The sequence below is a fragment of the Paroedura picta genome, chromosome 11 (genome assembly GCF_049243985.1).
Source record: "Paroedura picta isolate Pp20150507F chromosome 11, Ppicta_v3.0, whole genome shotgun sequence".
Lineage (NCBI taxonomy): Eukaryota > Metazoa > Chordata > Lepidosauria > Squamata > Gekkonidae > Paroedura > Paroedura picta.
The window spans coordinates 41,938,352-41,950,688 of NC_135379.1; the positions used below are offsets into that span (position 1 = coordinate 41,938,352).

Genomic DNA, 12,337 nt, shown 5'->3' on the forward strand with positions numbered 1-12,337 from the left:
CCTAATCACCAATCAGGTAGGCTCTTTCAGCTGTCCCATCCCTGATTGGCCATCCATCCAATGAACAGCCAATCAGGAGGGATGGCCCGCCCTTGGCCGCATTCCCCCTCCAACTTCTTCCATATGGACAAAGTGCCAGCCACCGGTAAGGTAGGTAGGCAGCTGGAGCTGGGAGGGAGGGTGGAGGGCCAGTGACTGTGGGTGGTCGGGGTGGGAGAGAGCACCCACTAGCAGTCCTGTTGCCCTGAACAGCTCCGGCTGCTGCCTTGCCAAGCTTTGGCAGAGCCTTTAACCATGTGGATTGATAACTGTCCCAAATAATCAAGGCACTTAAGCCTTGAGGATTGAATATTTGACTTTAGCCAAGGGTGGATTTTTTGTTTCGTTTTGTCCGCTATGCCACAGTGTTTTTTCTAATACTGATGTTGTTCACAATACTCAAGGCCTCGACTCCGAACAGGGCCTTTTCGGTCCTGGCCCCAACCTGGTGGAATGAGCTCCCGGGAGAGCTAATGGCCCTGCCGGATTTGTCAGCTTTCCGCAGGGCCTGCAAGACAGAGCTCTTCCGCCAGATGTATCATTTAGGCCAGGGTAGAACCCCGGCATTCCAACTAGGACCCCTTCCCACGGTTTAGTAGATCTGTACCCACTCCCTAGTGGAAGAAGACTTGGCCTCCAGCTGAACAAGGAGGGAGGGGGCCGACTGTTTAGAAGCTGTCACCGCTTGTTCATTGTAAAGTGGGTTTTTTAAACATTTTATTATGTGAATCACCACGGGTCCTTAGGAAAAGCGGCGGTATATAAATTGAAATAAATAAATAAACAAACAAACAAACAAACAAATAAATAAGGCACATAACTATCTACGTCAATGTCCAATATAATTCCATTTCCTGAAATCTATTATCTAAGAAAGCCAGTCTGGTTCAGTGGATAAGTGACTTGGATGTGGACAGGGAGACTTCAGGCCAAACCTTCACCTGGTCAAATACCTCAGAGGTAACCTTGATCCATTTTGGTTTCAGTCTCTCACAGGATTACTGTGAGGATAAACTGTGGTCAAAATCCATGGATTCCATTCAGAGCACTTTAGGGAAAAGGTGAGAAACAAATGTTACTGAGATTACAAGTGAACCTAATTTAGAAGCCATTTTTTCTATGACAGCATTTCACACGCTTCTATTTCTGACTGCTTTTTTAAGGATCAGGATGCCAACTTGAGTTTTGATGGCCTATACCTAGTCATCCATGCATGGAATGTGGAGCTTTCCTGCATGCCTCTTTGTTCCTGCAGTCCCTTCCAGCTCCCAGGAAGATCATTCCTAGGGGTGATCTTTCCTCACAGAGGAATGACCACATGTATCAGGGGCTGGAATGAGGAGAGAAAGGAGGGTGAAACTGCTCTTCCACAAGTGTGGATCTGTTGAGCAAAGGGTTGGTTTTCTCACATAGATTTGGGTATAGGTAGGATACTGAATTATTATTTATGGAAAACACTTTTCCTTTCATCTCAGCCTCTCTGTCATCCCTCAGTTCTCTGTAAATCATCTCTTTTGCCAAAGGTCACTTTCAAAAGGCAGACATGGGTTAGTAGGTCAACTTTACATTCCCATAGCTAGCCAGAAAGAGTTTCCAGCTGCCAATACTTCCCCCTCACATACTTTTCTTCTCCTCCCACTTTCCATTGTTTCTGGCAAGAAGGAACAAAGACAGGAGAAGCCATTGTTAGCAACACCCCTACTTGCCCACCTACTACTTCCTGGCCAGACAGACAGGACACGGGAGATCACAAATATTTTGCAGTACAAACATGCAGACAAGGCTGATCCAATATATCTTGCATACATGTATCCCATCTTAGGGCCTGTCCAAACACCAGTGTTCTTGATCCTGTTTTAGTTCCCATGTAATCATGATACAGTATAGCTTTTTAATGATTCATCTGAAATAACATATGCGATTCTAAAATCTGACATGAAAGTATGTTTTAGCCATAATTCAGCCAGAGATACGAAAGAAACAGATACACAGCCTTCATCAACCGGGATAAAAATCTACCCTAGAACTGATATGAGAGGGGAAACTTCTCGTCTTTGCCTCCTCATGTTCTATTCCTACAAAACAGCCTTTAGAAAGGGATTAATTTTATTACTATTACATCAGGGGCTGCCAACAGAGAAATATACCATGTTATTACAGAGCCGAAAAATGTAATGGTTTAATGTTGCTAAGCAACCCCAGAGTGGTAAAAACCTTCATATCTATGATCAGCCAAGACTTTCAATTTTCATTAAAACATGCCTGCAATTATTATACAAAAAGCCTGGATAGAGTTTATATACAAAAAGAGCTTTTTGATACAACAGTAAAGAGATAACAAAATGAAATGATATTAGTTCCTCCATCTACATAGCCTATAAAATATTTTCTTCTTCATCCTCATGTGGATGATGTTGATATTTTGGATAACAATTTGTATGTGATATGTTAGACCAGGGGTAGTCAACCTGTGGTCCTCCAGATGTTCATGGACTACAATTCCCATGAGCCCCTGCCAGCAAATGCTGGCATGGGCTCATGGGAATTGTAGTCTATGGACATCTGGAGGACCACAGGTTGACTACCCCTGTGTAGTCTCTAACTCTTCATGGGCTTCGGGTTTTTTTAAGTCCAAGATAGTAACTCCTATCAAGAAATCATTTCATAATTAAGGAAGCTCTGTGACTAAAAAGGAACAAAGAATATGAACTTTAATGTGATTTTAAAATATTCTTTTTAAATAGCAGTGAAATAAAAAAGAAACACACAAGAGAGGGTTAAATGTTTGGTGTCAGCCATGTAGATACAGCTCTGTGTGTGTTCCTTTAAACGTCAAACCATCGTCAGAATCGCCAACGTGCACCGAAGCTCTATGGGGCCGAAGTACGCCGAAACTCTAAGAATCCTATGGCACCTTAAATACTAACACGTTGATTCAGGCATGTGTTCTCATAGGCTAGGACCTGTTCCCCATAGGCATTTGCCACGACCTCACTCAATGGTCATACCAGAATAGATGTCTCTTTAAAGAGTTACAAGATCCTGTGGTTTTCCTTCATCAAAGTAACACAAAAACTATTAATGTGGCTAGGTTTACACTGAATGTTATGTTCAACTGAAAAGCAGCAGGGTTATACATGGCTACTCTGTAAATTGTGCAAAATCTGGAAGGCAAACAAAGGTGCTATGGTTCTGTCTATTTGTGGTTAAATCTTCCATAATCACCTATCCAGCTACAAATCTCAAGTCCTGCAGATACTCTTCTATATACATCTATCTTCCTTACAACCCAGACAACAAATTCAGAGGACTGCTATCCCTGCTACAGTCAAACACTCTCTTCCTTGGCTGTTACTGTAGAAACATAGAGGAAAAGCTAATTATCTGAAAATCCAGCTAAAGCACCTTCCCAAGAGACTTCAAGGTCAGAAGTGTGAGCAGATTTACAGTTAAGTGTGCAGATCATGTGATTTGTCATGTATTCTAGCTTAGTCTACTTTTCATGCAACTAATTTGCCACATGCTGGAGGAGTGTGAAAAGAATGAAAGAAAAGAAACTTACACATCAGTAAGTTTCCAAAGTCAAAATCAGGAGTTTGTGTGGTTTTAATTTAACACATGCAATCAACTCTACCTTTCTTAATATGCCTTTCCTTTTACAACACAAAATGTAAGGAGATTTTGAATAATGATGATGATGATGATGATGATGATGACGACGACAACAACAACAACAACAACGAAAGCTGGGCATTCAGGAAACTGATCCAAAAATTTGTTATAGCAATTTTCAATTATTGATTTTAAAGTTCCTCAGTGCCAGTGGGATAAAATGGCACCCTACAGAAACAGGGCACTGGCTGCCATGTGGGAAGGATAGGGGAAGTCTAGACTTTCCCAATCACATGGCAGCCATCCAGGCTTTGCTGTGATTTTTCCCAAAACTTTGCAGCAAAGCAGATTTAGATAAGATTGGAGATAAGTCATGGAAATCCTGAATCAAAGAACAAAAAGCAAGCAACAACCAAACAGCATCGAACTCAAATAGTCTGTGTAGAAACGGCCTACAAACTGACTACTAGCTTCTTTGAGGACTTTTAATTCAAATTTCAGTAGTTCAATGAAACCCAGATTTAGACATGTTTAGAACCTTTTAATGTACTTGGACTTGTGTCCTATCACTCTGGTCAGCCATATCTGAAGCTTTCTTCGGATACGACATGATTTCCTTAAACAGTTGAGTACCAAAATTTTAAAATGAACACGCAAATGATCCACTACCCAACTTGGAACTATCTAATTAAAAATGTTATTTATACACCATAGTATACAGATACAATAAATGGCACTATAACTATTTTATAATAGTTGGACCTACCAGTCTTTTGATGACTCTCAACAAAAGCTTTTGATCTTTCACCTCCTTCTTGCACTGCAGTGCTTCAGCCAAGCTGTCCATGTTTTCTGGAGACATACTGTCCATGTTGTCCCCACCATAGAGCTGAACTAACAATGACAAACACTGTGATGCCTTCTCATATATTTCATTATCCTCACTTGGAAGCTAAAAATAAAAAAAAGTCAATGAGACAAAAATTATGAATAACATAAGAACATGTAGATGTGACAAAGATTGCATATATCTGTTCCTCTTCATAATTTGCTAAGGGATAAGTGGGCAGAGAGTGGGCAGGCCAGTTCAGATGAGGGGCCAATCGGAAGGCACAAAGTGCCCCTCACCTGGAAGGACAGCAGTTCTGGCCAGTCGGATGACGGGCCAATTGGAAGGTGCCTTCCAATTGGCCCCTCACCACCACAAGCCAGCGCTCAGTGCCAGCAGCCGGACCGACCACTGGGGATGGCTTCCCCTGGGCCCTCCAAGCAGTGCCACCACGTTTTCAACGTGGCGGGCCTGCTCAGAAGCCAGGGCCTTGGCGGGGAGGGGGGTGGGTGGGGGTAGCTTCCCCGCAGGCCTCCATGCAGGTCTGCTCGGAGGCCCGCAGGGAAGCCGGGGCCTTGGCTGGGCTGGAGGCGGCTGGCGGTGACTTCCCTGCATGCCTCTGAGCAGACCCGCTGCGTTGGAGATGCGGCGCCCCTGCTTGGAGGCCCCCAGGGAACCCAGGCCTCGGCAGGGAGGGCGGTGGGTGGGGGTGGCTTCCCCATGGGTGGCGGGGAGGGGGGCTGCCATGGGTCCCCACACTGCCGGCCGTGAGAGCCCCTTCAAGCCTGTCCTTAGGGACGGGCTTTGATCTAGTATCTTTATAAAGGACCAAAACACATGCAGCCCTGCTTAGGATCGGGGCAACCCACGGAGCGAAGAGGGAATTCAACCCTTCAACCATCAATTAGTTTTGCTAGTTGAACAGCTGATCACAAAGGGAGAAGGGTAGGGTGTTGCTGATTACTTTTAAAAATCAAAATGCTAATAACAGCGCAGAATGCCTAGTTTTTATCTGTGAAACTGAGCAGGGTATGAAACCTTAATGCACTCTTTCCACTTGTCATGAGTCTGATCAGCATTGTTTGCGCACACAATAACACTGATGTTCAAACTTGAAATATCATGATAGCCTTTTCTGAAACAGATTGTAGATAACAACAGTGGTTGACAGGCTACCCTCCTTAGCGTTAACCATGGTTCATGTGCAAACAGATATAAAGCCTAACCACAAAGAGTGTAGGAGGTAGAATTTGTATTCTAGAAAGAAGGTAGCAGAAGTGGATTAAATCCTGTGGCTTGCTCTCAACTACTTAAATATTAATTATTCAGAATTGTCACATGTGCTTCATCCATTATGATTAACTGTGTTGGTCCACTTCAAAATCAGTATAACTCCTTGCCAGCAAAGAATATGCTGGCTGAATCCACTCACATAAAATACAATACCCAGGAGTTAAACATATTCAAAACTCTTTTTGAATGGGAGAGGGGGATGAGAAGGCAAAGGGAGATGCTAAAGGAAACTACAGAAGTCCCTAGAAAAGCTCGAAAAAAGCTATTTCTAGACACAGAACAGCACCAACTTGTCCTTCACTATTATTTTAGTTCAGATTTCCAAATACGTAAAGACTGTTGCCCAATAACTATTTATTCAACTCTTTTTTGTTCTTTCATGTTTTGCCTCTTCTTCCCCTGTCATGTATATGAGGGAATAGGCACACTGGAATCTTATGCACATTTCCATCAATTTGTTTGTGTGCATGAGCACATCGATATGTGCATGCCAATGCTACTTTTTAATAAATGCGCATGGCTTATCTGTTCCATCAAACTTCTTATATAATAAGAAACTCTGTAAGCAGAATTATTTTGGGCACCAACTGCCACTTTGAAGCCCACCACTTTTTCCCACCACAAAATAAAGACTACCTGAAAGAACATCTGCCCTGATTCAGACAATAATAGAGACAAAATCTAGCAAGGAAAGCATGTTGAGCTAGAACCTCAAGTTACACAGACATGAGCCAAGCAGCACATGCATTGTTATAGGGGCCAGAGAATGAATGGAACAAAAAAAAAAAGGATTTTCCTGAGCTGAAAGAGGTAGGAGAAGCCAGGAGAATTCAGAAGTGAACCTTCTAATTGGGTTAGGAGGAGGTTTTGCCGCAGCAGGAGGTATGGCTAGGAGGGGAAACAGGGAGTTAAGAATTTATAGACAAGCAAGGTGTCAGCTTTAGGAGTAAAATTCATCAGGACAAAAGCTAAAGCTGCTGGGTGTTCTTTAGTTCAAACAGACTAAGGCATGACAATGGCACCTTGATTGAATCAAAATGCTTAGGATGATTTCCACAATGCTGGTAGTGCCTGATTGGCCATTTCTATTTGTATTCTTCCTTTCCTAGTGAGGATGGATTACTAATGATTGTCACAAAAAAACGGCACTGATCTAAAACTTGAGAGATTAGATTACCACGGAGTCTCTAGCAACTATGGCAAATATTAATGAGACTTAATGACTAACCATGATTAAAAAGAAACAAAGGGAGACCGTTGGTGAAGGGAGAAACAGATCCCTTAACTAGTTAAGCTCAAACTAGTGCTAAATTGTGAGTAAACATTAAAATCTTAGGTGGAGTTTGTAGTGAAGGGAATGGAGAGGGCTCTTCTTCATGACAGGCAAGATAAGGATGTGGGAGGGTCATTTTGAGATTAACTGAGGCACTTGAGATAGCTTTCTCCTGAATTACTGTTTCCCGGACAGAAGTCAACACCTCTGAGCCATCCCACACTAAAAGGAAAGTCTTAAGATTTGCTATCAGAGTTACATGATTTTACTATAGCCACCAAAACTGTAATCACATGCAGTTACTTGTTTATCCTAATCTCTTAGGAACACTGGCATTGTGTATTAACTTGATTGGAAGATTTGGAGAGGCAAGTTAAAAAATCCCAAGCAGTTAACTTTTCAACGGGCTTACAAACATGGAATTTCTTACCAACTGAATAAGCAGGCAAATCAGGTCTGCCAGTGGCTTATTAATAATAAGGAGATCTTCAGCCGCTTGAGTATCCCCTCCTGTGCCAGATTTCTGTGCCTTAACAAGGAGAAAAAAGCATAACAGGAATATTTGGAAGAAAACATTCAGAAGATTGCCACTACCACTACTATAGGATTGGGATCCACCTGTTGGTAAGTATTTCCTTCATTTGCAAGTTATTAAGCACTCGATTTTTCTTAAAATAAACATATTCAAATATCACAAGACCTTATGACTAGTTTGAACAAACAGTCCAGTAGTGCATTCTCCAGAGCAGGCCCTCCAGATGTCCAAGGACTACTAGCGTTACTGGCAGGGGCTCATAGGAATTGTAGTCCATGGACATCTGGAGGGCTGCAGTTTGACTACCCCTGCTCCAGAGAGATGTTACATGTCATTTCCACCAGACTTTTAACAGAATTAATTCAAAGTCTAAGAGAAAGAAATATAATTGCTAGCCTCCTGTTTTGTATCCATTACTCGAATATACCGTTATGGATGATGGGTGGAAGGCCTGAAAGATCTACCATGCTCAGCAAATAAAGCAAAAGCCTCCCTGTACACTCAAAATATGTCAGAAAAAGGAACTACTAGACTTTTTAGCTCTGCACGCTAGATTTGTTTATATAAGGAATTTTTATGAAGACTGGCATGAATTCAAATATTGGATGCCTTACCTGCAGACTAATATGGTACAGTCCCAAAACAAAACAACTGATCATGGTTGGCATCAGAAAAGCCTAAGAGGGTGTTTCAGATTCAGATTAAGTTAATTAGTCAGCCATTGGCCATTTCAAACAAATTGACTGTTCTATACAAAATCAGTTAAAATTAAGACAACTGATAAGATCACGAGGAGTTTAAAAGTTGTCCGTTGAGTTCCTACATGGTAATAAAAAGCTCCACAGATAAAAAGGAACCATACTGATTAAGGTTTTAATCCTGATTGCACAATTTGGACCTAATTTTCCTAGCGGCGAGAGCAAACAATGCAACTCTGTTGGTAATGTAGCCATCAATATCTGACAATAGAAAGATCATATATTCAGTTTTTGAGAGGCCTGAGGTGGTAGGGAGTAATCTTTTAATAAATTTGCCTCTTGGTTCATCATACAGGGGGCAGTCCATTACATAGTGTGTGAGGTCCTCAATCACTCCCCTATCACATTTACAGATGCATTCAGATAGGGGGAGATGGGAGAACCAACCACTAGGCACCGCTATGGTTAAGGATTGGAACAAAAGGGTGTTCCAGATGAACCAGCTTGTACATAGAGGGTAGAAGTAAGCGATGCTTTTTAGTCAGAGATATTGTAGCATGAAAGAAATTATAACCATCTCCCAGGGAGACAAATGGGATATTCCTGATTGCTAATTATTATATTATTATATCCTGCTGCTTTCCAAAGACTCACAGTGGCTTACAACATAAAACCCCCATATAAAACCCACTGCACTCAGGAGCCCTAAGACCCCCTAGAACCCCAAAGATTGGTGGTTAAAAAAATTCCCTACCTCCCGAGCAGACCTTCCTGAGGTCGGGGGTTGTAGATGAAATACAACTGAGCCTGAGGGGAGGGGCCATGATATTCCTAGCACTGGCACTGGCCTCAATCAAAGACCTGGTGGAAGAGCTCCATCTTGCAGGCCCTGTGGAACTGTGATAGCTCCATTAGGGCCCTCCGCTCTCCCGGGAGCTCATTACACCAGGTTGGGGCCAGGAGTGAAAAAGCCCTGGCCCTGGTCGAGGCCAAGCAGGCTTCCTTAGGGCCAGGGACCTCCAAGAGATTCACGCCCACAGAGTGAAATCTACATTATGTGACTTCATATTATGCATGATTACTATACAAAGTTTCAGGCACATAACAAATTGGACAATAGTTCAAAAAACTTTCTAGCTAATAAAATGAGACATTTAAAATTTAGCTTATCCACTGTGGGTATTTTCCGCTAAAGTTCTAAAAAAAAAGTACAGCGGTTTTGCTTTTTTGCTTTTTGTTTTTAAATTCACATCTACAGACAGCCATTGTCTGTAAAAACATCAGGCATGTCACTTGTTCAACCAATCTGTTTAACTTCAGAGAGTTTTAGTGGAGAATCCAGTAAGAACAACAGCAACAAGACTAAAGATCTGTACTATGGTGCTCATTCTACCAGAAAATAACTCTGTACCTGTAATGTCAGGCGGATAATATTAGCTGTATATCTCAGCATGTGGTGCAAAATGTCAAGCAAGAGGAGGAGCAAGGCATTTGCTGCCTTGACGTTGCTTTTATCATCCACATCCAAACACAGAGTGGCAGTTTCTATTAGAAGATTACAGACATGGTGTACCAAACCTAAAAAGATAAGCAGACGGAATTCTTTTAGACAGGATAAATATACCCAGTACCTGTAGGGCAAATTGGTATAGAAGGTAACTTTGCAAGAAAATGGAATCCTCATACTCATAAATAAATACATATCATCAGAAAGATGCGATTTCATAAAAACAATATACGTATATAAAATCCATATTTTAAATGAAGCGATAGATTTTAAGTGCTTACAAAATACAATTTATTAAACAGGCTTTAGCACATCTGGAGTAGCTGGCTGTATCTTGGGGGGGGAATTGCTGTCAGAAATTGTGCTGTCAGCGGCACCCATCATCCCTAGCTTCGCATAAAATAAAATAAAATAAAATAAAATAAAATAAAATAAAATAAAATAAAATAAAATAAAATAAAATAAAATAAAATAAAATAAAATAAAATAAAATAAAATAAAATAAAATAAAATAAAATAAATAAAATAAAATAATGAATGAATGAATGAATGAATCATGGCATATGCCATCTGAGGATCACTCATGGATGAGTGACCACCGAATCTGGGTAGATATGGTACAAAAGAAAATGTCTCTGTAAATGCATCTTTCAGATCAGTCCATAGGCAAAAATGTGCCAAATTCATTTCGTAACACACTTTTATCTTTTAAGTTATAGAACATGTGAGGGCTTTTAAATAATGATTTTCCATTATTTTATTTTATGAAATGGATTATTTCCATATATAATATCCAGAAATGAAGCAAAAACATCCAGGTTAGAATCCTCCAGGCTACTGGTAACCATTTAGGACTTCTAACTCATTCAACTAGCAGTTCCATTAGACCAAGGCCAATCATGAAACAAAAGATTCCTCACTATGATCTTGTCAATTTAGTAATGCTATGATTAATAATTATATAACACTATAGCAATACTATAATGGTTTAATCTGTCATGTTTAATTCTTATGCCCTGTTCAGATGCCAGCCCCATGTCAAACTTCAACGATTTCATTGCTTATCAGCTGTATCATCCTACTGATTACATTCTGTAATTCACTTTCAGTCTCGGTGAGAGAGACAGAGAGACTATAAAAATATAAATAAGTAATCTAGATATTTTGTGTTTGCTTGATCGTTCTTATAAAAGTGGGAAGAAAAACAGTACACTGTATTTAGTTGCAAATTAAATACCACCAGGACTTTACAGAAGCTTTGGAAAATAAATTTACCACCTACAAGTTCTCTCTATGAACTTATGTTGGAAACCAAGTATTTGTTTGTTCTTTTCTGAGAAGATAATTGCAAGGTAACTTAAAGACTGTTTGAAAATATCAGAAAGTTCCTAAATTAGCTATGCTAAATATATATCCTCCTCCAATGCCCCCTACAGGGTACTCTTCACATTCTGGTCAATCATGCACATTGTAGATCTTTCATATGCCAACAAAAACAAGGGTAAACTAGCTTGCTGGATTTCCCGTAAGCCTGCACTGCTGAAGACATGTAACCTACTAAAAACAAAACATAAAAACTCTTCCTGTGATGGATGCTGCTGCAATCAGTCTTTTCTGGTGGCTGTAACTAGAAGTATTCATTTTGGCTTGGCAAGGCCTACTAAATACTAAGGCAAACCAGGGCTTCCCAGAATACCAAACAAGAGAGGCGGAAAAGTTACAAAGCTGATTTTCCAGTTAACATAATGTAACTGAGCCATATAGGTTTCAAACTTAAAAATTCAAACATTGAACGATTCCTTAAACTGAGACTACGTGCAACTTCGAAGCTGGGCAATTGCAAATTCATTAATTTTAAAAAATGCTGAGAAATTTCAAAGAAGGTGGCAACTCCAGTATGAAGCTGACAATCCAGTTTAGACATGATTCTCTGAGAAATGGACATATTGAAAGCAACCAAATCAAGCCCAAATGAAACACATATTTAGGGATAGATCCTATGGATCAGCAAGGTATATTTCTTTCTGCAACAACAAAAGTATTATGCAGACAGCCCAGGAGAAGTCAGGATAGAGCACAGTCATCAACATTAGGGCATGCCCTAGTTGTACGAATGCTGTGTATTCAGAATATAAAAGGTTAAATAGTTGGTATGAGAGACACAGTCAAGAATGTGTAAGATGAGCTTTTTCACTTTAATGAAAGAAAGCGGATGCCTTAGAATTACTGATTTCAGCATGCATTTTTGAGGCAAATTCACCATGCTTCAAAGTACAAGAGTTTGTGAAGTATTAAATTATCAATCGGAAAGTAACGTAATTTCAGGCTTTCAATACAACTAGAGCAGAATTGTTCAGGAAGAACCTTACTAACAGCTTAAGTAAACAGATTTTGACAAAGCACTATAAAATTGCTCACTCATTTTATTTTAAAAAATTCACTGCTATGTTTGTTTAAGGTCCTCTTTTACTGATACGTTTGTTGAAATCATTGTGAAGAGTCAGGACATTTAAAATGTATTCTTAAACCTTTCTATTATGTAGCTTTTATT

At 40.3% G+C, this 12,337-nt stretch overlaps 1 protein-coding gene across 5 annotated transcripts in view; it reads right to left on the minus strand.

Annotated features, from left to right (window-relative positions):
- The window catches only part of ULK4 (unc-51 like kinase 4), a 173,936-nt gene that overhangs the window by 35,471 nt on the left and 126,128 nt on the right, over nucleotides 1–12,337 (minus strand). For all 5 annotated transcript variants that reach the window (XM_077303057.1, XM_077303055.1, XM_077303058.1 and 2 more), the window contains exons 33-35: nucleotides 9,691–9,857; nucleotides 7,477–7,575; nucleotides 4,418–4,603 (exon numbers count right to left, since the gene is read on the minus strand). In XM_077303057.1, coding sequence (XP_077159172.1) covers nucleotides 4,418–4,603; nucleotides 7,477–7,575; nucleotides 9,691–9,857 — 452 coding nt within the window. The remainder of the gene's footprint in view (nucleotides 1–4,417; nucleotides 4,604–7,476; nucleotides 7,576–9,690; nucleotides 9,858–12,337) is intronic.